Consider the following 27353-nt stretch of genomic DNA (forward strand, 5'->3'; position numbering starts at 1 on the left):
GGACTTTTTTTGGCAAAGTGATGTCTTTGCTTCTTAATACACTGTCCAGGTTTCTCATGGGCTTTGCTGGTGGCTCAGAAAGTAAAGAATCTGCCCACAATGTGGAAGAACTTGGGTTGGGTAGATCCCCTGGAGAAAGGAATGGCAACCTACTTCAGAATTCTTACCTGGAGAATTCCATGCACAGAGGAGCCTGGTGAGCTAGTCTATGGAATCGCAAACAGTTGCACATGGCCGAGAGACTCTCTCTCTCTCTCTCATACACACACACACACACACATTAGGTTTGTCATAGTTTTCCATCCAAGAATCAATTGTCTTCTAATTTTATGCCTGCAGTCATCATCTGCAGTGATTTTAGACCCAAGAAGAGAAAATCTGTTGCTGCTTCCACCTTTTCCCCTTCTATTTGCCATGAAGTGATGGGACTGGATGCCATGATATTAGTTTTTTTAATATTGAGTTTTTAAGGTGACTTTTTCACTCTCTTCTTTCACCCTCATCAAGAGGCTCTTTAGTTCCTCTTCACTTTCTGCCATTAACGTGGTATCATCTGCATATCCGAGGTTGTTGATATTTCTCCTGGTATTCTTAATTGTAGCTTGTAAATCTTCCAACCCAGCATTTTGCATGATGTACTCTGCATAGACGTTAAATAAACAGAGTGACAATATACAGCCTTGTTGTATTCTTTTCTCAGTATTGAACCAGTCAGTTGTTTCATACAGTTTATTCCACTTATTTATTTGTATACAGTTTGCATATGGCCAACAGTTGGGTGACATGTTGTCCAACATCTGAATGGCCCCCACCCGCCTCCTTTCTGTTTATACCCCTTCCCTCCAGTAAGCTTTACTCAGATGCAGAGCTCTCTCTCACATCCTCAGGGGCCACCCTTGCCTTTCCCCAGACCCTCTGTCCCCTGACCTCTCAGACTCAGGCCACCCCATGTTTGTAAACATTAGCCTTTCCCCTCACCTCCTTGGGCTTGCCTATAAATAACCCTAGTTCTGAGTTTTGGATACCTCCCGGGAGGTAATGAGAGAAGGCGCCAGCTGAGGAATTAGTCAGCAGCTCTGGGAGAAGCTCTCTGGTAGCATGAACCTCTGCGGGTGGCAGGGTTCCTCCTTCAGAGTGGTCAAAGACTTATCGGTCCAAAAACTAGGATTTAATAGATGTACTTGGTACCTGTTGTGTCTGAGGTATACGTAGAAGGTTAGATTCACCCCAGGGCCTTGTCCTGGTCTGGCTCATTAATTTAGACCCATCTTCATTCCCCTATGCCCTCAGGTTTGCCAGACAAATAATTTCCTTCACCTAGAATTCTGCTTCCTGCAGACCAAAAAGGAGGACAAGCTGTGTCCAGGATTGAGAGAGGGAAATGAAAAGAGGGGCATCCCAAGGAGTTCCCTGGTGGCCTAGGGGTTATGATTTAGGTATTCACTATGGTGGCCCAGGTTCAATCCCTGGTCAGGGAGCTGAGATCCCACAAACCAAAGAGCATAAACAAAAAAGAAGAGAGGCAGTCCAAAAAATCAGACTGCTTATCAAAAACCACAGATCAAGCTCTTTTGTCCCCTTCCAATGAGACTGTCCCCCTTCCAAGCTCTCCAAGATTAGAAATCAGGAGTCACTATGCTGTTCTCCATTACTGTGAAAAACAGTGTCTCACCTACATATCCTGATGCCTCTCCCCCTAGAGGGTCCTGAGCATTGACAGTTGGTGAAACAGAAGATACTATACTATACTGTCTGAATAGATAGGCCTGCAGGGACACAGCACAGGACCAGATCTGCTGGTATCAGGGTTTTTCTCCTCTTTCCATCCTCTGGCTTTGGGGAATTACTTCACTTACCCTGAGACCTGGCACCCCAAGAAAGACCCCAAGAGATGGAGTCAAATCTAGTCATTGAACAGTGGTCTGGAGTGAAGTGGAAAGTCCTCCAAGATCACATAGCCCATCAACACTGGAGTTGGGACCCAGACTATCTACTCTGGGAATCTCTCCTTGCTCCTCAGGTGAGTCTCCATGCTCATCTGAAAGGATCAATAAGGAGATACTCCCTGAGGCCAGGGATGCTGAATGCACGACCAAACCCAGTGGGAAGGCACCTGTTCCAGCTTGAATCCTTGATTTCTCTCTGGATTCAAGGATTCCCTTTTTCATGGGAAGAGCTCTGGCCCAGAGCACCCTGGGCAGAGGCTAATATTCCTGAGCCTAGAGGAGATATCCAGAAATAGATGGGAGAGTGTCACATTTCTGAGCAGCTTTGTGGGAGAGGCACAAGGTGTGTGGGATTTGACAATATAAAAAAGAAACCTGCCCTCCCCCTCCCCTGGTGGCTGTCACTGGAGACCAACACCAGCTTCCCCACTGCAAAGAAAGTCTAGGTAAGGGGCACACTATCCTCCTGGGTACTGGGCTTTTCTTGCTCTTTCTGAAACAGGAAATTTGGGGTGTTAATGGTAGAGTCATAGCAATCATTAGGGAAAGTTTCAGGAAACCTTTTATCTTTGTCTGTTCAGGCTGCTATAACAAAAATACAACAGAGCGGGTAACTTATCAACAATAAACATTTATTTTTAACAGTTCTGGAGGCTGGAGGCTGAAAGTTTGAGATCTGGGTGCCACCCTGGTATGATGAAAGCCTTTTCCTGGTTCATAGCCAGCACCTCCCCACTGGATTCTCACAGGTTGGAAGGTGTTAGGGAGCTCTGTGTGGTCTTTTATTGCAAGAGCAAAATCCCAATCATTAGGGCTCATGAACTAATGAACCAATGATTTCCCCATGACTCACCTTCTAATCAGAGAAGGCAAAGGCACCCCACTCCAGTACTCTTGCCTGGAAAATCCCATGGACGGAGGAGCCTGGTAGGCTGCAGTCCATGGGGTTGCTAAGAGTCAGACACGACTGAGCGACTTCACTTTCACTTTTCACTTCCATGCATAGAAGGAAATGGCAACCCACTCCAGTGTTCTTGCCTGGAAAATCCCAGGGATGGGGGAGCCTGGTGGGTTGCCGTCTATGGGGTTGCACAGAGTCGGACACGACTGAAGTGACTTAGCAGCAGCAGCAGCAGCCCCACCTTCTAATACCATCATATCAGGCATTCGGGTTCCAGTATTTGAATTTTGGGGAGACACAGTCAGACTTTTGCACATTGGGTGAAGAACTTAGGGATGCTTAGGGAGGTTTGAGGCCATTAGGTAATTTTGGGGTTTCTAGGAAGGGATTTGGAGCCACATCCCCAGTATGGAATGTTCATCACAGGCCTGGATGAGGGGAAACTGACAAGAGAAGTGCCCTGAGCAGGATGACAGGAAGGACAGAAGGGCAGCATCTGGGAGAAGAAAAGGGGTTGCCAGTGCCTCCACTTCCTGGCCTCCCAGGCCCTCCCCAACACTCTGACCCCCACCAAACATGAAATTTTATGTCATCACAGTGCAGCACCCCCCGACATCCTGGTTGGAGACATAGCTGCTAGGTCTGGGTCTGAAACCATCTTTTTGCTTCTTCAGGCTCTTCAAAGTCTCCCTTGTTCATATGGAGGTCACATGTTCCCAGGACTCCTAAGTGGCAGGCCCTGAACTTTCAGATCCTTGTTTCTAAGAACCAGAATCCCCAAGAGGCCAAGAGCAGAGTCTGCCAGGAGAGCAGAGAGAAGTCCCCCTTGGAGAGTGAGTCTGCTTGCCCTCCTGCTAGAGAGAAAAGAAAAGGCAGTGAATGGTCAGCAGGGCCAGGGGAAGTCAAAGCAAGGGAAGGAGGGGCAGGAGGGTGACTCACTTGGCACAGACTCACATCTCGGCTTCTTCCTCCCTGCAACAGACAGCACAGTGAGGCCTCCAAGTAGACAAACCCTCACACCCCAAACTTCCCTTCCTACCAAGCCCTGGCAAAGCCACGTCCCATCTTAAACCAGCTTTCCCTTCTCCCAAATATACTTCTAACTTCCATTTCTCCTCCTTCTTCCAAGAAATCTTCCCCGTTTGCCTTTCCATCCCTACCCCACCCTGGCCCCAATCACTTGGTCCCTGCCTCAGCACTGGGGAATAGCATACTTGTGTCCTATCAGCCCTACTACACCCAGAGCCTCCTGAGATCTGAAGCTGCACTCCTGCCACTTTCCTCTGCTTAGCATCCTCCTTAACCAGGTATTTTGGTCTATTAGACTGTGTAGCATAAGAAAATTTTGAGGACATTTAGAGAATCATCTGAGCATATTCCCACATGCAGTAAACACCATAGGGCCTTGTCTGAGTGACTGAACCTAAGACACAAAGAAAAAAACTGCAGTTAATTTCTGGCCTTCAACTTCCCCATTAATCACATGGGTCTCTTGAAAGGCCCTGGACATTTAAATCAACCAGGGATCTCCTGCCAGTCTTGCTTCCCTCGTGCATGGCTTACCACCCAGGTAGGCGCAGTTAAAGTGGCTGCAGATGTGATTAGTGCTGGAGAGAGTCACCACGTTGTGGGTTTCATTCTGGAAGAAATCAGTAATCACGAAGACTTCATGTGGGGGGATCAGCACCTCACGCTCCTCAGGAAAGACAGACAGGTCCTGGATCAGGGCCCCAAAGCAAGTCCTTAGGGAGAAGAAGGTGGTATTACCAAAACTGCGAGCCACAGCCTCATTCAGGGAGCTGGAGGCAAACTGGCCCAAGCGAATAGAGTCCCACAGCCTCTTGGGTTCAAAGCGAATCGTGCGCACGCCTCGGAACACCATCTGCCTGGGTTCCCTGCTGTAGTCTCCACCGCCCCGCAGCAACTGCAGGGCCCGGGTCAGGTAGAAATGCAGGGCCTTGAAGTGGAACTGGTTCATGTAGAACTCCCGGGAGCCACCGCCAGTCCGCACAGCCTCGTTCAGCTTCTGGTGCAGTGTTGGATGAGTTGGTATAGAGCACAATGGTAATTCCATGCTCGGTTTTGAAGCCCGGAGGCAGGCTGAGCCCTGGACTTTTTTGCTCCCAGTACTTCTCAGCTGTCTCCCAGGCATCCTGCAGCCAGGTATTGTAGAGCATCTCCTCCTCTAGCAGATAGGCTGCCACCTCCTCCATCTTCTCTGAGCAGCCCACATAGGAATCATCAAAGATGTCTGGAGCCAGATCCAGGTCCTTGGAGGTAATACCCTGGGCATATGGAGAAAAGAAAGAGAGGAGCCACACAGGAAATCATGTAAATTCAGGGTACAGAACAGAGGTACTATGGGCAGATCAGTTCAGAAACACAGAATCTCATTTCTATGATCAAATATCTAGAGTGTGAAATTTGTCAAGGGCTCAAAAACTTAAATAATAGGCACTGAAGTCAGACAGATGTGGGTTCAATCCTGAATTTTCCACCTACTGACTGTGAGATCTTGGGCAAGTCTCTTAACTTTTCTGGGCTTCAGGTTCTCCCCCTATACACTGAGGATACTTCCTGACTCCACAGGGTTATTGTCAGGACCGTGTACAGATCCTCTTTTTGTACTAAGAGGGTCATTTATTATTAGAGAGGTTCCTGCACTTGGGACGTGGGGTTGGATGACCTCCAAGCACCTTTCTGGCTCTAAGACTCACTGTGCAGATGACATACCAATAAGCACTCAATCTCCAATGACCTGACCCCATGCCCAGCCTCAGATTCTTTCCCTCTCCCACACAGGTGTGTAGACACCACACCAGGTCCCTGTCAGCTCTGAGACTCAGTCCTCTCCTGCTGTAGAAGACTGCATCCTCCAACCTCGGGTGGGAGTGGGGAGGAGGTCAGGCCCTGGTCTGGGAGGGGCTGCAGGAGGGTCATACATGGGTAACCCGAAGGAGAGTGTGTGCAGGCTGGGCCACGGGTGGGAGATGGGAAGTGATAAGAGAAAGCTGGAGGCTGCTGGAAGGAGAAGGGTATGAAGGATTGAGGGTCACAGGAGGACCAGTAGGTGGAAGTGGGGTTCTGGGAGATGGAAAGGGAACTTGGGGCTCCCTGCAGGGGTGGAGTTTCCTGAGAGGAAGAGGGTTCAGAGGATGGCATCCTAAAGAAGCATCCCTGGGAGGGATTTTTGAGGAGTCGGCCCCAGGTTTCCCCCCTCCACAAATGTTCCCTTTGCTGCAGCAGAAGGTTCTCCCCAGTTACCTGCCCATGGCTGCCGAGGGTGTGGAGGCTGAGGCAGCTGAGGGTGATCAGCAGAGCTGTCAGCATTATTCCTCAGGGACACTTGGAGAGTGAGATCCAGTTGAGGGTGGGACCAGAGATGGTGGAGTCTCAGTTTTGCTGGGATGGTGACAGAGGCTTGGAGCCTTTCTTCTCTGGTGGGAGGGGTCCCTGGCCCAGGACTTGGCCGGGCAGGGCATGGGCAGGTCCAAGGGTGTGTCTAAGTGAGTGGGCGGTTTGGATTATAACATCCCCCACCTCCATCCCAGCACAACCTTAGTGTCTGTTCCCTGCCCGGTTCCTGGAGTGCTTAGAGCCATCTGCACAGGAATGATAAAGGCGGGAGTAGAGGTTGAGGGGGGGAGGTGATTTGGCTCTACTTAGAGTCAGGAGGGGCCTGGAGTCAGAGACCCAGCTGGAAGCAGCCCAGGCCTGTTAGAAGGAAGAGTTAGCTCTAACTCTAGGATGGAACTCTTTCTTTGACTTCCTTTTTGTTGCTTCAGTTTTTATAATTATACATGAAATTCTGCCTCAGAGAACCCTGCTCCCCGGCTATTAAACTAAAGTACCTCTGTTTGGCTCACAGGAAAATAACCTAACCCCCATGTCAGTGAATGGCTGCAAAAAAAGAAGAGGTTAACATATCCTTTCCACAGACTAGGCATTTCCTCCGAGATGTTTTGTAAAACTAAGGACCCTTTTTATTTTACTTCTGCCCAGCCTCTCCCTCTCTGTTTTGCCTTTTTACTTTCTTTATTCCTCACCGCTCTTTCTCTGCCCTAAAAAAACCCTGACAATACAGACCCCTATAAGATAGTTGAGACATTAGTCTGCCATTTTCTTGGTCAGCTGCCTTTCCACATAAAGTCGTATTCTCAGCACTTCCTTTCTCAATTTATTGAGCTGTTGGGTGGCTAGGAGAGCGACCTTGGATTTGGTAACAGGCCAAGAACAGGAAGGAGCACTGAAAGTTCTGGGTGGCAGCCCCTGATGTCTGCTCAGGAGCTGCACTGTCACCTGTCCCCTGTGTCCCTCAGATCTACAAAGTCCATGGCTAACTATAGCCCCCCACCCAGGCAGGAACCGGACACTTCCCTTCCCTAACAACAGACACCCTGTGGGAGCAGGGCTGAGAGCTGTAACTCCCCTTCCCTTGGACTGCGAGGCCTTTCTCCAGGACCTTCTTTGTCTCCTAGCAAGACCAAGGCTAGAGCAAGAGAACTGTGAAATGTGTTTTTCCCTCGGGCAGTCTGTGACCGCCATGGTCCAGCCTCCACACCAGAAGTCTGAGGGGACAAAGAGAGTTACACCTGCTGAGAGTTCACCTCTAGTGTACTCCTTGATGTGCATACAATTTGCATGTGGCCAACTCCTTGGGTCACGGGTACTCCAGCATTTCAGTGGCCCCCACCCCTCTCCTTCTCTTTAAGCCCCTTCCCTTCAGTAAGCCTTGCCCAGATGCAAAGCTTTCTCTCACATCCTCAGGCTCCTCCACAGACTCAGACTCTCAGACTTAGGTGACTTATATTTATAAACACTAACCTTTCCCCTCACCTCCCTGGGCTTGCCTATAAATACCCTAGCTCTGTGTTTTGGATGCCCCCTGGGAGGTAAAGGCAGAAGGGACCAGTGAGGAATCAGTCAGCAGCTTGGGAAAGAGCTTCCTGGCACCATGAGCTTCTGGGGTGGCAGGGTTCCTCTTTCAGAGCGGCCAAGGACCTGGGGGTCCAGAAACCAGGATTTAAGAGATGTGCCTGTTACCTGCTGTGTCTGAGAAGGGCACAGAAAGTTAAACTCACCCCAGGGACTTGTTCTGGTCTGGCTCATTCATTTAGCCCTATCTTTGTTTCCCCACCCCCTTAGGTTGCCAGACAAATAAAAAATTTCACCTAGAATCCCATTTCCTCCAGAAATTTTTCCTGTAGATCAAAAAGGAAGACAAACTGTCCAGGCATAGGGGAGGGTGGGGAGGGAGGTAAAAAGAGGCATATCCTGGGGTGTCCTTGGTGTCATAGTGGTCAGGATTTCAGGCTTTCACTGCTGTGGCCCAGGTTCAGTCCCTGGTCAGAGAAATGAAATCCCATAGAACATAAAGCATGACCAAAAGAAGAGGAGAGGCAAACACAACAAATCCAGACAAGTTCTTTCATCCCCTTCTAATTTAGACTGGCTTCCCCAAAGCACCCCAAGATTAGAAAATCAGGAGTCACTCTGCTGTTCTCCATTATTGTGAAAAACAGCAACTCATCTACATATCCTGCCTGCCTCTCCCCCTAGAGGGTCCTGAGAATTGACAATTGCTGTTACAGAAGATACTTAACTGTCTGGATAGCTAGGCCTGCAGGGACACAACACGGGACCAGATCTGCTGGTATCAGGGTTTTCTCCTCTCTCCATCCTCTGGTTTTGGGGAATTGCTTCACTTATCCTGAGACCTGGCACCCCAAGAAAGACCCCAAGAGATGGAGTCAAATCTAGTCATTGAACAGTGGCCGGGAGTGAAGTGGACAGACCTCCAAGATCACATGACCAATCAGCACTGGAGCTGGGACTCAGACTCTACCCAGAAATCTCTCCTTACTCCTCAAATGAGTCTCTATCACCTGAAACGATCAATAATGAGATACTCCCTGAGGCTAGGGATGCTGAATGCAGAACCAAACCCAATTAGGAGACAGTTGCTCCAGCCTGGATCTTTGATTTCTCTCTGGATTCAGGGATTTGCTTTTTTCATGGGAAGAGCTCTTGCCCAGAGCACCCTGGGCAGAGGCTAGTATTCCTGAGCCTAGAGGAGATATCCAGAAATAGATGGGAGAGTGTCACATTTCTGAGCAGCTGTGTGGGAAAGGCACAAGGGGTGGTATAAAAGAGAAACCTGCCCTCCCCCTCCCCTGGAGACTGTCACTGGAGACCAACACCAGCTTCCAAGCCCCGGAGAAAGTTTAGGTAAGGGGCATACGACCTTCCTCCTGGGCACTGGGCGCAGAGAGCTGTTTCTGAAATGCGAAATTTGGGGTGTTATTGGTAGAGTCATAGCAATCATTAAGAAAAGGTTCAAGAAACCTTTTATCTTGTTCAGACTGCTGTAACAAAAATACCACAGACTGGGTATCTTATCAACAACAAACATTTATATCAAAGAGTTCTGGAGGCTGAAAGTCTGAGATCAGCGTGCTAGCCTGGTCAGACGAGGGCTCTATTCCTGGTCATAGCCAGCATTTCCCCACTGGGTCCTCACAAATTGAAAAGGTTAGCGAGCTCTGTGGGGTGTCTTTTATAGGAACAGCAATCCCAGGCATGAGGGCTCATGAACTATGAACTAATGATCTCCCAAAGGCCCCACCTTCTAAAACCATCACATCAGGCATTAGGGTTCCAGCCTATGAATTTTGGGGAGACGCAAACATGCAGACCATTGCATATTTGACAAAGAGGTCTGAGATACTAAGGGAGGCTGAGGCCATTGGGAAACTTGGGGACTTCTAGGGAGGGATTTGGAGTCACAGTCCTAGTAAGACTTCCCAGGTGGTGCTGGTGGTAAAAATTCCTCTGCCAATGCAGGAGACCCAGGGTCGTGGGTTAAATCCCTGCGTTGGGAACATCGCCTGGAGTAGGAAATGGCAACCCACTCCAGTATTCTTGCCTGGAAAATTCCATGGACAGAGAAGCTTGACAGGCTATAGTGTATGGGGTTGCAAAGAGTTGGACAGGACTGAGCACCTGAGGACAGGTTTAGGTCACAGCTTTAACACCTTCAGCCCAAAAACCATTTTGAAACTTCCAGGGAGTTCACACAAAACAAGGTTAAAGTAAACTAGAAAACACTCCCAGTAGGGAATGTTCATCATGGGCCTGGATGACAGGAAACCGACAAGAGAGGTGCCCTGAGCAGGATGAAGGAAGGACAGAAGGGCAGCAGCTGGGAGAGGAAAAGGGGCTGCCAGTGCCTCCACTTCCTGACCTCCCAGGTCCTCCCCAGCACTCTGGCCCCACACCATTGCCCCCAAACTGGTCACTAAACCATCAATCCACCTGCTCTGCAGGGGTCTCCATTATTAGCGACACCCAGAAAGCCTCTCAGACTGTCAGCAAACATGCCAGGAGGCCTCATGTGTGCCTGGCCTTGGGCTGAGCCCTGGGGACACAGAGTGGGTCATACCTGGTCCTGCCCTCAAGGAACTCACAGGCCAGGAGGGGAGGCAGACTCGGAAGGCAGCACAGTGTGATTATCACAGTGACAGAAGAAAGCGCAGGGTGATTCAGGAGGCCAGAGGAGTCGGAGGGCTTCCTGGAGGAGGTGGCCCCGAGCTACTCTTTGAAGAGTGGGTACCAGGAGAAGGGCAGCCCCAGCATGTGGAGGGAAGCAGCAGTGCTTCATCTGGGACTTCGTTCTACGCCATCCATGTGAAGCAAGGGTGGAAGGGCACGAGGCTGAAGAGGTTGGGGAGGGCCAGGTCACAGAGGGCTTCAGATGCCAGCACTCTCTCCTGAGGGTAAGAGGGAAGTTTTGTTTTGTTATATTGCTTTTTTCCCGTTTTTTGTAGTGTTCTCATCCCTTCAGGTTTGTGTCAGGTTTGACACAAAGCATTCTGAAGTAGGTGAGGAACATGACCAGCTGTGCTTTAGACTCATTGTTCTCCCTGATCCAGGGGAGCCCGGAATTGCACAGGCGACAGCGGAAGCAGGGAGACCAGGGAGGAGGCAGGAGCTGACTGGAGCCTTGGTGGGGGAGGTGGTGATGGGGAAAGGGAAGGACCATCGAAGATGAACTCATACTGTGCACAGCATTACTTGGTAATCAATTTAGTGTTTGATGAGCGAATGGAAAGCCAAGTAACCATCTTGGGTGGCTGGATGAATAACAAGGATGGTAGGTTACATGACACTTTTCTGATGGAAAATTCAGAGGAACTACCTTGAGCTGGATGAAGCCCAAAGAGAAATTCATCACAAGGATCCCAGGGTATTTCTCGGTACCCAAAGGCCAGAAGACTCTCTGTGCTCCTCAGCCCTCCCTTCTTCTTTCCCCAGGGACCTCATCTCTCCCTACTTTAGTACACCTGTGATTCTCAAATGTCTCTTGTTGTCCATTCTGCATCCTCTCAGACATTGGCCCCTGTAGAGTCCACATAGGACAAACTGAACTGATCCCCAAACCTGATCAATTTATTCAGTATATTTTTTAATTGATCATCTATTATGTGTTGAGATGAGCAAGATGAGATTTCAAAGTGTAGTCTGCTTTCCTCTGTATTTCCAACTTAGAGCATGGGAACCTGAGTGTGAGCCTTGATTTCCCCTATCTCATCTCCTAAACCTCATCAGATACCATGTCCAGTAAATTCTACATAGTAAGGCAGGGTCCACTCTCACTGCCAATACCTTAGGCCACATGATTCAGTGTCCTCAGTCTGACTTCATAATTCTCCTTCCCTATTCCAAGCCTCTGAAATCTTTTATTTCTGTGTTTCTGCAGGACAGAGACAGGGCAATGGAGAGGCAGTGAGAGATACAGCTGGCTTCGAGTTTTTACTACATGACCATTTTGCTGTGGGCCACAAAATATCAGTGGCATGTAAACATTTATTCTCATGTTCCTGGGTCTTTAGGTTGACTGTAGATGGGCTAAAGTGAGCTTGGATGGGCAGCTCTGCCTCAGGCTGCCAGCCTGCCTCAGCTGGCTGCCTCCTTGTTGTGGGCTGGGCCCACATCTGCTCCTCTGGGACCCAGGCTGGAGGAACGGTTCTGGGCTATATTCTGATGGTCTCTGACCCAAAAAGAAGGCCTTCTCTCTGGTCTGGGTTCCCTCCAAAGCAGACCTAGAGGCAAGGACTTGGGTGTAGTGATCTTATTTGTAAGGTGGTCTCAGGAAGTACAAGTAAAGGAGTGGCAAAGTGAGATAGAGAAGAGAGACAAGTGCCCCTGCAAAGTGTGGCCACTGTGGTCAACTATGCCTCTCTGGGGACCCTCTGTGGACTAGGGAATCTGATGGTCCACCCTCATTGGGTGAGAGTTGTTCCTGGGAACATTAAATCTCCTGCACTTTGGGGCTGCCCTGAGCAAGCTCCCAAGGTGATGCAGAAAGGCTTGGACACCGGAATATACAGAGCACTAGGAGTGGGAAGCTGTCAGATGCTTGAGAATTATTCATTGCTCCTGTGTTTCAACCTGAAAATGAGCTGAGGCGATATTGTGAATCAGCGGTCGCAGGCATACTCTTTTATACTGCATCCATCTATTATTAATAATACCAAACCCTGGGAAGGACTCTGAGTGTCTCACTTAGGTTATGTGTCCAAACGTGAACCAATCACAATGACCAGGGCATTAGAGCGCTAGTTTGGGGTCATGTGTTCCCCTCCTAAAGGTACAGAGTTAGGAAAGCCCCCAATGAACCCATGAACTGAATTTTCCACAAAAAGAGGATCTATTATAGAAGTTCAGGTTTTTTTGGTGGATTCCAAAAAACCACAGAGTTCAAATAGCTTTTTGCTGCTATAAACTCTGCCCATTTGCATTCTATCCTGGAACTAGGGAGCAGTATTTCATACTCTAGTCCCCATTGTGATGCCATTTTCAATTCTATCTACTCCGTATCTCCTCTAGACAGCTCATCATTTAAATCCACTCCTGGAGCAAATGTGTCTTCATCAGGCTCTTTGGTTTCTTGTAACATACATCACATGCTACTTGAAATTCCTCACTCCAGCTCCACCTCCACCTTAAAAGAGTTTAAAGAAGCAGGGATATGAGTTTTGTTTTTGTTTTGTGATCACAGTTTTATCCTCAGCTCCTGGCACATTACAGGATGCTCAAGAATTTTCTGTTGAGAGGCGTCCTTGGTGGCTCAGTGGTAAAGGATCCACCTGCCAATGCAGAAGACACGGGTTTGATCCCTGATCTGGGAAGATCCTGGATCCCTGATCATGTGGTGCTCAAAGCAACTAAGTCCGTGCACCACAACTACTGAACTTGTGCTCTGGAGGCTGGGCATGGCAACTACTGAAGCCCTAGTGCCCTAGAATCAGTGCTCCACAACGAGAAAAGACACTGCAGTGAGAAGCCTGAATACCATAACTAGAGAGTAACCCTTGCTCACCTCGAGGAGAGAAAAGCCTGTGTAGCAAAGAAGACCCAGCATAGCCAAATATAAACTAATTAATTAAAAAATTTTTTTAAAGAATTTTGTTGAATGAATGAGTAAGCAGGTTTTGAGGGAGGGAAGATAAGGAGTTCAGTTTGGAATGTGTTAAATTTGATAAAAACCTGCTGTTAACTCTATTGCCCAGAGAGGCTCACACCTCAATTTAAACTGTGAATTGGCAGTGATAAGATCTTAGATTGGGAAAAATGAAATTATAGCCACAGAACATTCCTGTGTCCTAGGGTCATTGATCTATCAAAACTTAGGCCCCACCAAGAGCCAGAGGGGATCAGGGAGCAGGGATGCTTAACCTAAGCAAGACTAGGGCAGGTGCATATCCACCCTGAGAGTTGTGTAAGGTCTGTGTGAAGGCACACAGATCCATCTTCTCAGAACTTTCAGTTTTCATTAGATTTCCAAAGATAAAAAATCACTAACCATATTACGGTTTGGATAAAAGAGGGAAAACAGAAATACCTAAGAATCTGCTGGCATGCGCCTAGAGTATCTCTGCCAGGATGACATGAAATGGCAACACTGGTACCTCTGGGGAGAGGGGATGGGGTTGAGGAATCAAAGAGAAGGACATTTCACTTGTGGACTATAAATTATGAAAAATGAAAATGTACTACCTTTTTGAAACTTAAAACTTTATAATATTAAAAAATAAAGCTATGGGGGTTCCCTGGTAGTCCAGTGTTTAGGACTCTGCAGTTTCACTGCTGAGGGCCCGGGTGCCATCCCAAGTTGGGGAATTTACCTCTCGGCTCACTAGCAGGATGAATCATAACGTTATTTATTTTTTTTGCCACACCTCATGGCTTGTGTGTGTGTGTTTAGACACACACACACACGCCGTGAGGTGTTCAGTTCAGTCGCTCAGTCGTGTCCTACTCTTCGCGACCCCAAGGACTGCAGCATGCCAGGCTACACCTCAGGTGTGCTCCTCCCCCCAAAAATAACATTATGATTCATCCTGCTAGTGAGCCAAGAGGTAAATTAGAAACTAGATACCATTTGCGCCCACCAGTTAAATGGAAATTAAGAGATTCATAATGGCCAGTGTTGGCAAAGACTTGGAGAAAAGGGCACTTTTGTCCACTGTTGGTGGGAGGTGAAGAGGGGTATTTTGGATGGCAACTTGGCAGTGGTTATCTAAAGGAACACTATTCAAATACTTTAAATATCACCTTGATATTGTTCCTTTAAAAATAGGCAGACAAGTAGATAAGGATTTATATACACAACTGATCACTGCAATATCACATGTAATATCAAAGACTGAGGAAAAAATACTAAGTGCCCGTCAATAAGGAAATGGTTAAATAAATTATGGACTAATTCTACTATGAAATTCCATGCTGCCATTATAACAAACAAGACAGATATGCATGTATGACATGGAAAGAAGTTTATGATATATTGTTTCCTTTGAAAAGGTTGTGGAACATGTATGTGTAAGCATCTTTTTCTTTTTGAAAAAAGTGACAATAAGAAAACCAAAAATCGGCTGCACACAGAAAACTATGTGTATATATATATACTTAAATATTATATTTGTATGTACATCAAAAAAGGTTTTGAAGGGTCCCGTTACCAGGAAAACAGCATGCCTAGGTAATAGGGAGAAGGGGACATGGAGAGAGAGGAGGAAATGGGGGCCTTGGGCGTTGTGATTCATTCATATACAATGAGTATGCATACTTGGTAATAAACAGAAATAAAGAAGCACCACCAACTTGGAAACAGTTCCAATCTTCACCCAAAGCTGGGATGCTTTCCTGGAGCTCTGCTCTGAGCCTGTCCCTGGGGTCCTGCTGTGGCCTCACCAGCTGACCACTCCTGGATCTGCCCTGGTCCAGCCTCAGGTCCCCATGAAGGGAAGCCCAGACCTCTCACTGTGGAAGTCAAGCTTCTTCAGGACTGATCCCAAGCTTTCCAATTTTTAGTATATGTACTGCTGAAGCAAGCAATGACCCCAAGCTTTCCAACATTCCCACCCTGCACCTGCCACACTAGAAAAAGTATCTTTCACTCTTTTTTTTTTTTTTTTTTTAAATATTATTTTATTAGTTGGAGGCCAATCACTTTACAACATTTCAGTGGGTTTTGTCATACATTGACATGAATCAGCCATATAGTTACACGTATTCCCCATCCCGATCCCCCCTCCCACCTCCCTCTCCACCCGACTCCTCTGGGTCCTCCCAGTGCACCAGGCCCGAGCACTTGACTCATGCATCTCACCTGGGCTGGTGGTCCGTTTCACCATAGATAGTATACATGCTGTTCTTTCAAAACATCCCACCCTCACGTTCTCCCCCAGAGTTCAAAAGTCTGTTCTGTACTTCTGTGTCTCTTTTTCTGTTTTGCATATAGGGTTATCGCCACCATCTATCTAAATTCCGTATATATGTGTTAGTATACTGTAATGTTCTTTATCTTTCTGGCTTACTTCACTCTGTATAATGGGCTCCAGTTTCATCCATCTCATTAGAACTGATTCAAATGAATTCTTTTTAACTGCTGAGTAATATTCCATGGTGTATATGTACCACAGCTTCCTTATCCATTCATCTGTTGATGGGCATCTGGGTTGCTTCCATGTCCTGGCTATTATCACTCTTTACATCCTGAGAGTTCCTACCTCCATTACCTTTCCTGTTCCCATTCCTGCCGCCCCTAACATCTTTCCCTCTCCAGACTCCAGTCTTTTCTCTCCCACCTCCATTGACTGAAGCCTTATTCTCTTTATTCCGTAAGACCTTAGTCACATGTTGTCTCCTCCAGGAAGTTTCCTATGTTCCTTCCAGCAAGAAGGGTCCTCTCTCTCTTCTGAGCCTCCATTTCTATGCTGTGACTCTATGCCAAACAGTCTAAGTGACCCAGACCAGGTATCAATTCATGGTTTTTTTTGTTTGCTTCTGTATTTAGGCTACGCTGGTCTTACTCATGGCACATAGGGTCCTCCACCTTCACTGTGGCACAAGGGATCTTTTCAGTAGCAGCACGTGAACTCTCAGTTGCAGAGGTGGGATCTAGTTCCCTGACCAGGGATCAAACCTGGATCCCCTACATGGCGAGAGTGGAGTCTTAGCCACTGGACCACCAGGAAGTCCCAATTAGTGTTTATGGAACTGTGCAGATTCTCTTTTTCCAGGTGAGGAAACTGAGGCCCAGACAGTGACTTGACCAGGGTCATCTCCAACATGCAGAGCCCTGCCATGATGTCTGTGTTGCTTGTGTCCATGGGCCTCTTGGAAGCACTCCAGGTACAGTCATCCTCTGCTGTCCCCATGCCCCAGCTGCTGGCTTCTGAACTCTGCCGGATGCTTCCTTTGGGGATGGCTGAGTCTGACGGGACAGCCCTGGAGCCCAGTCTCAGGGCCTCCACTGCTGGTAGTTCCCCATCCCCTTCCCCTCCAGGGATTCCCTTGTGGCTCAGCTGGTAAACAATCTGCCTACAATGGGGGAGACCTGGGTTTGAAAGATCGCCTCAAGAAGGGGAAGGCTACCCACTCCAGTACTCTGGCCTGAAGAAGTCCATGGACTGTATACTCCATGGGGTCGCAAAGAGCTGGACACGATTGAGCGACTTTCACTTCACTTCCCCTCCAAGTGTGTTAGGGGCCCTTCATCTCTCTCAGCTCAGTGGAGGTGGGGGGAGCTGGATAACAGGGCTCCTGTACTCCTGGGGCCTAACCTCTCAATCCTTGCTGCTCCCCCTCTCGCAGGCCCAGAGCCACCCCATCATACGACGAGACTTCCTCTCTCGAGAAATGCCCCTAGACATGGCCCTGGCCTCCTTTGATGACCAGTATGCTGGCTGTGCCGCAGCCATGGCGGCTGCTCTCCCGGATCTCAACCGCACAGAGTTCCAGGCCAACAAAGTGTACGCCGATGGCTGGGCGCAGGCAAGCAGCCAGTGGCGGGAGCGCCAGGCCTGGGGGCCCGAGTGGGGCGTCAGCCCTACCCGTCTGCTCGCCCCCCTGGGCTTCCGAGAAGAGCACGGGGTGGCCCTCCTGGCTTACACGGCCAACAGCCCCTTGCACAAAGAATTCAACGCGGCTGTGCGTGAGGCGGGTCGCTCCCGGGCCCACTACCTCCAGCACTTTTCCTTCAAGACACTCCACTTCCTGCTGACCGAAGCCCTGCAGCTGCTGAGCAGCAGCCAGCGTCCGCCCCAGTGCCACCAGGTGTTCCGAGGGGTGCAGGGCCTGCGCTTCCGGCCGGCGGGGCCTGGGGCCACCGTTAGGCTGGGGGGCTTTGCCTCCGCGTCCCTGCAGAATGCTGCAGCCCAGCACTTTGGGGAAGACACTTTCTTTGGCATCTGGACCTGCCTTGGGGCCCCCATCAAGGGCTACTCCTTCTTTCCTGGGGAGGAGGAGGTGCTGATCCCTCCCTTTGAGACCTTCCAGGTGATCAATGCCAGCAGGTCGGCCCAGGGCCCCTCTCGTATCTACCTCCGGTCCCTGGGCAAGCGCAGCACATACAACTGCGAGTACATCAGAGGTGAGCAGGGCACGTGTCAGCCAGCAGCTGTGCACAAGGTGGGCTTCCCCATCCCATTTTCAGGGCACACATACACAGATATCAAAATCAGTGAGGAGAACCTCATTCTGTCCCAACCACTCCACCCTTTCCATACAAGGGGAGACAAAACCTTCCTTACCCTGGAGGTGTCTAAGCCAGAGCTGGCCACTTGCCTGCTGGGAGACTGAAGGTTTTCTGACCAGCACAGGTGTTTTTGGCCATTTGAACACTAAACAGACTTGATCAGTCTTCTCTCCCAGCTGGAAACTGTTGCCAGAAATGAGTGTGGGCCCCCATCCCTGTTTTCCGAGAGGAGTGTGTTTTTTTGACTGATCAGAAAACCTGGTCTGTGCGTGTACTGGGTCAAGGTGACGGTGAGGTGGTGAGACAGCATGTGGGTGCCATCCCCCTAAGTTCTAGCTCAGGCTTTGGCAGGTCTCGGGTGTCTTCCTCTCCACCATCACAGGACCAGACAGAGGAGTAATCATGAGGATGAGTCTGGGTCCTTAGTCTCTGAAGGGGCTGTGGGCTTCTGGTCCTGGCTGAAGGATGCCCAGGGGCTTGTGAGGCTGTTTTCCTAGTAAGAGGCAGGCTGTTGGCTGGATCCACGGACCACATCTCAAGTGGGAGTAGGTCCAGTGTGACTTCAGATCCCACCGTGGACAGCATCACAAGCACGCATGAGTTGATGGAAGGTGACGAAGACAGGCAGAGAACATAAACGAGCCCATCCTTGGCTGGGAGAAGGAGCGGTGGGTGCGGCATGGAGGCAAAGTTACAGGCCAAGGGAGGAGAAGGAGCGCCCAGACCACCCTGCCTTTGAGGGCTGAGGCCTTCCTGGCCCCACTGCTCGTGGGTCTAGTCAAACCCAGGTGAGGGTGGTCCCACTGTAAGGAAGCAGAATCAGGGGAAAAGGCACCAGCTTCTTCGAGAGCAAGTCAGGTAGGGGCTCTGGGGTCCCTTTCATTCCTAGAGAATCATTGAGCCTTTGATTCTCTGCTGTTTCTTTCCTGTAGACAAACAGTGCAAGTCTGAGCGCTGCCGTCTGGATAGCTCAGGTAAGGGCTGCAGGCGTTGGCGGGGCTCTGTTTGGAGATGAGCTGACTGCCCTAGGTCTGGGCCCCCCTCCTGGGTGAACATCCCCCTGAAATGAAAAACATCCCCCTCTTTTGATTAAGAAAAAAAAAAAAGTAGACTTTCTTAAGCAGACACCTGTAGGGATTGCTAACATTTCCCACAGGGTGTATATGTGGGATACGTGGAGTGTATACGTGGCGAGCTAACACACCTGCGCCCCTCTACCCGGGCCTGGGCCTGGCCCCTCCTTCACAGGAGGTCACGGATCAGACCCCAGAGAGCTCCAGGCTGCATTGAGGTGACAGTGGGAAGGGCCACTCCACAAAGTCCTCCCCAGGCTTTCTCCTCCTTCCGCTGGGGAGCCCTCTGTCTGTAACTGTGCTCAAAACTCCCTCAGACTGCCTCCCAAGGTCAAGGTGAGGTCATGGGTGCTGGTGACCTGGGCTCTAACCCAGGCTCTGTCCCAAATCTGTGACCAATCTTTCCTCTCTGAACCTCAGTTTCCCTATCTGTATCATAAGCACATTGGACCAGATAGTCCCAGGTTCTCTGTGGCCATGACTCTTTCCTTGAACACCTGCAGGCCCAGGGCTTGCCTGAGGCATCACCTCTCCAGCTGGGAACAGGCCATTCCCGGGGAAGAAATCACAGCTGCTCCTCACCCTGGGGTCCTGCCTCCTCCCTCAGGGCTCTGAGAGCAGTGGGCAGGAAGGAGCCCCAGCCTCCACTTGGCTCCCACCCTTCTCCACCACACAATACCACTCAGGGTTCAGGGCACATGAGTCCTCACTGTGATCCGATGGTACAGATACTCTCATCAAACCTGTTCCACGGATGAGAGAGAGAGGCACAGAGAGGTGAAGCAACCAGCCCCACACACAGATCTAGCAAGGGATGGGGCCCAGATAACCTGGCCCTGGAGCCCAAATCTGAACCACCACACCAGGCTGGCCCGCACCTCATGTTGTCCTTACTGCACAATCATCAACTGGAAGGAGGTGGGACAGGAAATACTGGCCTCATTATATGACAAAGTGAGGCCCAGAGACAGAAGTGACTTGCTCCAGATGACAGAGTCATCTGTGGCAGAATCGAGACCAGCCAAGTCTCCAGCTTCCAACCTGGCTTGAGTTCTGATAATGTCATTTCAGGCACTGGGAAAGTTTAGGATTCCCCCTTCCCACCCCTCACCCCCCTCCACCAGTGCCTCTCCCACCAGAGTCTGGGCAGAGGAGCAAAGATCAGCATCACCAGATCCCACTCAGATCTCTACTCCACTTTATCCCACCCTGCAGTGCCTCAGTTGTGTCAACAGGAGGCTGGGGCATAGACTTAATGACCTCTGGAAAGGGAACTGGGACTCTCCTTGTCTCTTCATCTCTGTCTACCTTTCTTCCTACATTCTTCCTCACTTTGTCCCTGAATCTCTCTACTTCTGTTTTCCCTGCAGCTGTGGGTCAGAGGCCCGTTCCTGCAGTCTGGTCCCTTCTACTGCTGCTCTGGTTCCTTGATGGGGAGGTCTTTCCAGAGAGTCCGGGCCTCCTCTAATCCATCAGCCACTGAACAGCTCTGCCTGTCGCCTCTGCCCAACATGAGGATGTCAGCCACATGCGTGCTCTGAGTGTGGCCAAGATCTCGGGTAACTCCATCTGCAGGAAACTCTGGGACCTTCTCTGGCGACTGCCAGGCCTGCTAGCAGGAAGAAGAAAATGTGGGGACTGAGCCTCTCCCAGGGTTCTAGGAGTCAGACGCTGAAGAGAGGTGGGGGGACTGCAGGACAGGTAATCACTCACCTGGAGATAGATTATAGTAGTTCGGAGGTGGGTGACTGGGGAGAAAAGTACTTGGCCATGTATTCACTGATGTTACTCAAATGCCTCCCATGTGCAGCTGGATAGCTGCTCTTTGCTCTTCCAGGAAGCCTTCTCTGACCTCTCCTCCTTGCTAGGTTAGGGGCCCTGCCTCTGGTCTGCCATCTCCAACTATGGCTTCTGAGCGTGAGGACCATGCCCGAGGTACGCAGGTGGTACCAGAAAACACATGGAAGTCAGAAAGGAACAAACATCTTGTGACTGGCTGGTCCCTGTCCTGCCCTTATTTGGGCACCTTCAAGCTCTCCGGATGTCACTTGTGACGCCCACACAGAGAGAAAGTGGAAGGAGTGGACCTAAATCCAGAGAGGAGAAAGCAGGAAAACAGCAGAGAGAGCTTTAGGGATCTCAATGAAACACCAATCGTTTTCTTGTCAGCAAAGATGTAATTTCCACTCTGATTCATGGGTCCTCTAGAGGTCCCTAAGAGGTTGGATTCCTAACTTCTACCACCAAGAGCCTAAGGGTAAGACAGGACATGGAGGACGTGCAAGGCACACATTACTTTATTATGAGTTGGAGATTTGGGCCAAGTCCTTATGTGGCCTCCTGCTGTGGAAAGCGGACCAGGAACCCTGAATCCCCAGTCACCTTCCCTGAGCCCCTAGACTCAGGTTAGACCTAGGGTCAGGTTAGACCAAGTCTCTGTAACAATAGCCACAGGGGAAGGAAGAGAAGACAGGAAATGGGGCAGTGCTGTCATGCCTGCACGCTCCCCACTGAAAGTGCCTACACTCAGCACCGAAGTTCAGTTCTGTCCCTCCCAAATTGCACTTCGATCTTGACCCTTTTTAGAGTTCCTCCTCTACAGAAATCAGGGGAGCAGCAAGCTCTGATTTTCTTTAGAGGTTAGAGTACGCAGGAGATGATGAATACTCCTGGTCCATGAAGTCAGTAGTGCTGAAGAGAGGACATCCCAGGCTCTGAGGCCCAGTGGAGAGACACCGGGTGGCCTGAGGGCTGACCACCACCTGGCGTGGCTGATCCATCCCCATCTGGAGGTGCTGTGGCTGCAGCAGACCCCTGGGACTCAGAGGGCCTGCACCAGCACCAGAAGGCTCATGACCAGAGCCATGGAGAAGAAGATGCCCAGGAAGAAACGGTCCATGACACGGGCCAGGCGCTTCCAGTCCTCATGGCGGCGCTGGGCGGCCCGGTGGCTGTGGAAGGCGTTGGCGATTGTGGCCACATGATGCAGCAGGGCTTCCTGACGGCACAGACACCGAGGCTCCTGGCAGGGACCTGCTGGGGGAACAGTGCCCCTGTCAGGAGGCTGGGGGCTGGGGGATGACTCAGGTGGTCTAGATTGCCCACAGGGCTCCCCTCGTTCCCGCACACACAGGCCCCGTGCCAGGCGTCCTAGCAGGAGGGCCCGAGCCCAGGCTGGCACGGGACGGGCACTGGGACCACAGTAATGCAGGTTCATGATAAGGATGGTAAGCGCCGTGGAGAAGGTGACCATGGTCATGGTGGCCATGTAGTACTTTCCTGCAAAAGACAGAAACAGAACTGAGGCCCAAAACGAGAGCTCAGGGGCCCAGAGCTCCCCAGCTGCCTGAACACAAGGAGGGACGAGTTCATCCCCCATCCAGCTCTCAGGACCCTCGAAGCAAAATGGAAGGAAGTGGGAAGGAGGTAAGGGCCAAGAGCTCTCCTCCCACATCCCCACATCTGGTTCTCAGAAACTTCCTGCTCCCTGGTTGATGCCCTCACTGCTAAAGCCTGGACTCACCCACAGTGCCCTGAAAGTCACACTCTTAAATAGAACCACCATGACCTGGGCAAGTTACAACAGAACCTTCCTGGGGGATTCCCAGGTGGAGCTGGTGGTAAAGAACCCCCTGCCAATGCTGGAGACATAAACTCGCTTCGATCTTGGGTGGGGAAGATTTCCAGGAGGACGGCATGGCAACCCACCCCAGTATTCTTGCCTGGAGAATCCCATGGAGAGAGGAGTCTGGCAGGCTAGTTACACAGAAACAGACACGACTGAGGTGACTTAGCACACATGCACACAGGTCTGTGGTGCTGCTCCCCTGAGTTAATAAATGTCAAGTGTTCAAGAGAATGCCTGGCATGCAGTGAGTACTTAAGACGTTTTGCCTATTATTCTAATAATAGGGAATGTTGATCATTCTCCAACAAGTCCTTGAGTAAAGACCAACTCCTGGACTTCCCAGGTGGCACAAGTGGATAAGAATCCACCCGCCAATGCAGAGTACATGGGTTCCATCCCTTGTCCAAGAAGATTCCACATGCTGCCGAGCAACTAAGCCCCTGCGCCACAACTACTGAAATCTGCGTGCTCTAGGGTCCGCAACAAAGAGTGGCCCCCACTCGCCGCAATTTGAGAAAGCCCTGATGCACCAGTGAAGACCCAGCACAGCCATAAATAAATAAAATTAAAAAACCAAAAAAGACCAACTCCCTCCTCCGCCCCTACAAGGGAAGGGAGGGCTATTTTCCCTGGAAGGGGCCTATCTCTTTCCCCTCCATCTCAGAACGAGGCCGGGCCCCAAAATGCTCTGCAGGGCTTCTCGGTTGACCCAGGCCGGTCGGGCTGCGGCTCCCACACCTGCGGAGACCCGCGTGCGCCAGCCCCCGGGGTTGGGGGCGACCTCTCTGCCAGCCCCTCCCTGGCCACCCTGAGGCCCTGGGAGCTCACCGATGAGGGGCACGCTCTCGGCCGGCGGCATGCTCTCGGCCAGGATCAGCTGGAAGACGGTGAGCGCCAGCAGCACGGTGACGCCCAGCGACACCTTCTCGCCCGAGTCCGCAGGCAGGTGGAAGGCGAGCGGCGCCAGCAGCGAGATGAGCACGCAGGGCAGCAGCAGGTTGCATACGTAGGCGGCAGCGCGGCGGCGCAGCAGCAGCGTGAAGGTCACGTCCGGGTAGGGCTCGGAGCAGCAGCCGTAGGTGAGCACGCGCCGCCGGGCCGGCATGCCCAGCACGCGCCACTCCACGTTCTCCACGAAGTCGGCCAGGCTGGCGGCGGTGCCGCGCGGCCGAACGTCCAGCTGGTGCCCGCCGTGTGTCCACGAGCCGAAGGTCAGGCCGCAGCGCTGCGCGTCGAACGGGAAGGCCGACACGTCCACGCGGCAGGAGCTGCGCGTGATGGCCGGAGAGTCCCAGCGCACGGCGCCGTCGTGCCGCAGGACCACGTTGGTGCTGGCAGAGGCCGGGGCCTGCGCATCCGCCCTGCGGGCAGGGGTTGGAGGGGGGTGGGGGCTCCCTGAGGCGCCGCGGCGTTGGATGTTCGGGCTAACCCTTGGAGGGGGTGCGACTCCAACCCTCAGGGGGACTCACAGAGGGCCCTCTGTGTCTTTGGAGGCCTAATGGGGCCAGGGCCTGCAGGGCCAAGAACGAGACAGGTCTAGCCCTGAAGGGGATGCGGAATGCACCGTAGCTTTTCTTGGGGGCCATCTGCAAAGCGCCTGGAGGGGCCCTGGGGAAAATGTAGGGACTCAGGCCCAAAAGGGTGAAATGTGACATAAAGAGGCTGCGAAGGATATAGAACTAGTCCTGGACCACACAGAGGGTTCCTGGGAGACATTCAGCCTGGGTTGGCTTGGGGGTGTTATCAAGGGGCTGTGAAGTTCCTCCAGTAGGTCCTTGCCATGAGCTGTGGTATCAGGAAGCCCTACTGCATCACACAGCCACCATTGCTGACACCTTCCTGGCTGTTTAGAAGGCTCCCAGGGCAAAGCTTACTGGGCACCCTAGAGTCAGGTTTGGTGTGGGGGATGGGGAAATAAATGCATCCCCAGAGCCAAGGGCATCTCTCCAGAGGGGTGGAGGGCAGGGGCCCGGGAAGACAGTACTTGTTATACAGTACGATGTCCGGACGCCACACGAGACTGCTGGGGATGCGGATGACATCCAGACCACCATAGGTGTCGGGGTCCCATCGTAGGTAGGCGTCTGTCCACTCCTGTCGGATCCACAGGTACAGGGTCAGCACCTGATTCCGCTCATCCTAGTTAGGGGCAGAGAGTGGGTATAGATGTGGACACACGTCTGTGCACATCCCACCCTGTGTGTGCGCACTCAACTGCAGAACTCTGGTCAGCACCCCCAGACCTGACTTGCCCACACAGTCCAGTCCCCACACAGTCTTGCTGTGTGACCTTGGCAGGACCTTCTCCTCTGGGCCTGAGTTTCCTCAGCAGTTACATGGGTGGTAATCTCTGCTAGTCAGGAACTTGAGTGTGCAAGTATTGGGCACGTTGTGGCTACCCAATGGTTAATAGCCAACACTTGGTAGCTGTTATATTAATGTTTCCAGGAAAGAATTGTTTGGAGAGTAATCCTAGTCTCCCATCCCCCATTCCTTTTTTTTTTTCTTTTTTTTTTAACCTTGCCACGCAGCATGCAGGATCTTAGTTTTCTGACCAGGGACCGAATCCATGCTCTGCTGCAGTGGAAGCTTGGATTTTTAGCCACTGAACCACTAGGGAAGTTCCTCGTTCCCCATCCCTTTCCCATTTCCTTCCTCCTCCAACCACTCCAGCACACTCCATGGTTGTACAGCAACGCACCATATCGATGATCTGGGACAGTGTCACCTCCAGGGTGACATTCAGGGCCTGGTCTGTGTCTGCCACAGGTCTCAGGGCACTTGTGTAGTTGGCAAAGAGGTCTCGGAACAGCTTGTGTGCCAGCCTGCCCTCGGCTCCCAAGCACTCTGGAGGACCAGTAAGAAGCAGTGTCCATGAAGCCCCAGAGCAGGGGCCTTGGCTCACACTCTCTACTCTCCACAAGACTGACGCCCTGTCAGTGCCTTCACTGTCTCACAGCTGCCTGACTGTCCTGGTTCTCTGTCTCTAGTTCGTCCCTGCCTGTCTCCTGGGACAGACACAGCGAGGCTGTGGTGTGAATAGTCACTGTCTTCTGAAGCAAGGCTGATGGGTTTCTTCTCCACCTGTCCCTTCCTAAGGACCTGGATTCTGCCTGCCCCGCCACAGATGCTGGAGGGGCTCCATTAGACCACAAGAGTCCCAGGCACCACATCACATGGGGGATGTTAGTTCCCCGACCAGGGATCAAACCTATGGCCCCTGCATTGGAAGTGCTGTCTTAACCCCTGGACCACCAGGGAAGCTCCTGAGAGATCAAGCTTTTAAAGAGACAAATTCGACTGGATCAGTAGCTGCTTGAAAGAAAGCGAAAGTGTTATTTGCTCAGTTGTGTCCAACTCTTTGCAACCCTGTGAACTGTAGCCTGCCAGGCTCCTCTGTCCATGGGATTCTCCAAGCAAGAATACTGGAGTGGGTTGCCATTCCCTTCTCCAGGGCACCTATCTTCCTGACCCAGGGATGGAACCTGGGTCTCCTGCATTGCAGGCAGATTGTTTACTGTCTGAGCCATGGCTCCCGGGGCCTGCTAGATAAAGCCCCAACTCACCCTTCACGATCTGGTCCCCCTGGCTTTTCCCACCCTATCCCTGAGGGCTCCCCCGCAACTGCTCCCACCCCAGCTAGGCAAGCCCCATCTTGCCCTCTTCAGCTCCCACTCTTCCAAACTTGCCAAATAGAGCTTTTTCCCAGCACAGGAATGAAGAGAGAGCATGTGGAGAGAGATCTGGGGAGGATGGGAAGAACAGCAATGCCCAGAGAAGCCAGGGCCGGTCTACTGAGCTTCATACCTGGAAGGAGTGGGAGCAGGAGCAGAAGGCCCAGGCTGGAGACAGAGGGGCCGAGGCTGAGGTGGTGGCTTCCGGGGCCCATGGCCTTGCCACAGCCAGAGGAGGGGCAGATCTCTGGGAGTGAGCCTCCTGGCCTGACCTGTGGCAGCGCCAGGCCCTGCTGGCAAGGGTGGTGTGGACAATCCCTGGAAGTCAGAAGGAAGACCGGGATCTCTGTTGGGTCCAGTTAACCTCCAGGGAGCCCTGCAGCCCTTCCAGCTACCGCACCCTCCTGTTTGTACCTGCCCTGGAATTAAGTACTTAGGGCTTGGCATCTACTGTTTCTCCTTCTCTGCTGGTCTTTGCCTCTCCTGGCCTCTGCCCTGTTCTCTGCCCCTAACCCGTCTAATTCCTGCTCTCCGTCCCTCTATAACTCCTTCTTGGTCTCTGCCTCCCTGACCCTGGTCTTCCTCTTTCCACTCTCTTCTTTTCTCCTACCTCTGTTTCAGCCCCCTGGACTTCCTTAAGGCCTTCCCCTCACCTGACTCTGGGTGAGCCTGGTGTATTCTCAGCAGTTCGGGGGGCCGGGACTCTGTCCCTCCGAGGCACAGGACAGCAGGCCCGGCCCCCTTTTCCTTTTATTAGCTAAATTACAGAGTTAGGACACCTGTGTCCATGGGAACAGAGCAACTGAAATGGACACCTCAGGTCACTGGGTCCTGAATTATTCAAATTCTGTAAGGTAGCACTCAGGCTTAGCTCAGGCCCAACTTGAGGGGGTTGGAAATTCCAGGGTTAGAATCTGCAGGAGACTGGGGCTTAGAGGTGTGAGGGGACAGGGCCTGTGGATGGCAACTGTCCCTACAGCTCTGTCATCTTCACTGTTCTTTTTTTTTTTTTAATATTTGTTTATTTATCTGACTGCACCCAAGTCTTAGTTGAGGCATGCCAGATCTTTCTTAGTTATGGCATGTCA

General features: G+C 51.3%; 2 protein-coding genes and 1 pseudogene across 4 annotated transcripts; 1 reads left to right on the forward strand and 2 right to left on the reverse strand.

Annotated features, from left to right (window-relative positions):
• Positions 1-3594: 3594 nt before the first annotated feature.
• LOC136175763 (ecto-ADP-ribosyltransferase 5-like) lies at positions 3595-6177 on the reverse strand (annotated as a pseudogene).
• Positions 6178-9033: 2856 nt separating this feature from the next.
• Positions 9034-22842, forward strand: LOC136175015 (GPI-linked NAD(P)(+)--arginine ADP-ribosyltransferase 1-like). Of its 3 annotated transcripts, none has more exons than XM_065945308.1 (5): positions 9034-9075; positions 16434-16545; positions 17008-17823; positions 18823-18864; positions 20334-22842. In XM_065945308.1, the coding sequence occupies exons 2-5, from the start codon at positions 16483-16485 to the stop codon at positions 20502-20504; spliced, it is 1092 nt and encodes a 363-aa protein (XP_065801380.1). In that variant the 5' UTR covers positions 9034-9075; positions 16434-16482; the 3' UTR covers positions 20505-22842. The 3 variants fall into 3 exon arrangements, with proteins under 3 accessions (XP_065801380.1, XP_065801384.1, XP_065801381.1); XM_065945312.1 differs by having other exon boundaries at positions 17008-17785; XM_065945309.1 differs by lacking the exon at positions 16434-16545 and adding an exon at positions 16208-16433 and having other exon boundaries at positions 9035-9075.
• Positions 21785-26480, reverse strand: CHRNA10 (cholinergic receptor nicotinic alpha 10 subunit). Its single transcript, XM_065945990.1, has 5 exons — positions 26399-26480; positions 25293-25438; positions 24576-24730; positions 23420-23952; positions 21785-22242 (listed from the first exon to the last, which is right to left on the reverse strand). The coding sequence occupies exons 1-5, from the start codon at positions 26478-26480 to the stop codon at positions 21785-21787; spliced, it is 1374 nt and encodes a 457-aa protein (XP_065802062.1).
• Between the last annotated feature and the right edge of the window lie 873 nt (positions 26481-27353).

This window comes from Muntiacus reevesi, chromosome 9, assembly GCF_963930625.1.
Source record: "Muntiacus reevesi chromosome 9, mMunRee1.1, whole genome shotgun sequence".
Lineage (NCBI taxonomy): Eukaryota > Metazoa > Chordata > Mammalia > Artiodactyla > Cervidae > Muntiacus > Muntiacus reevesi.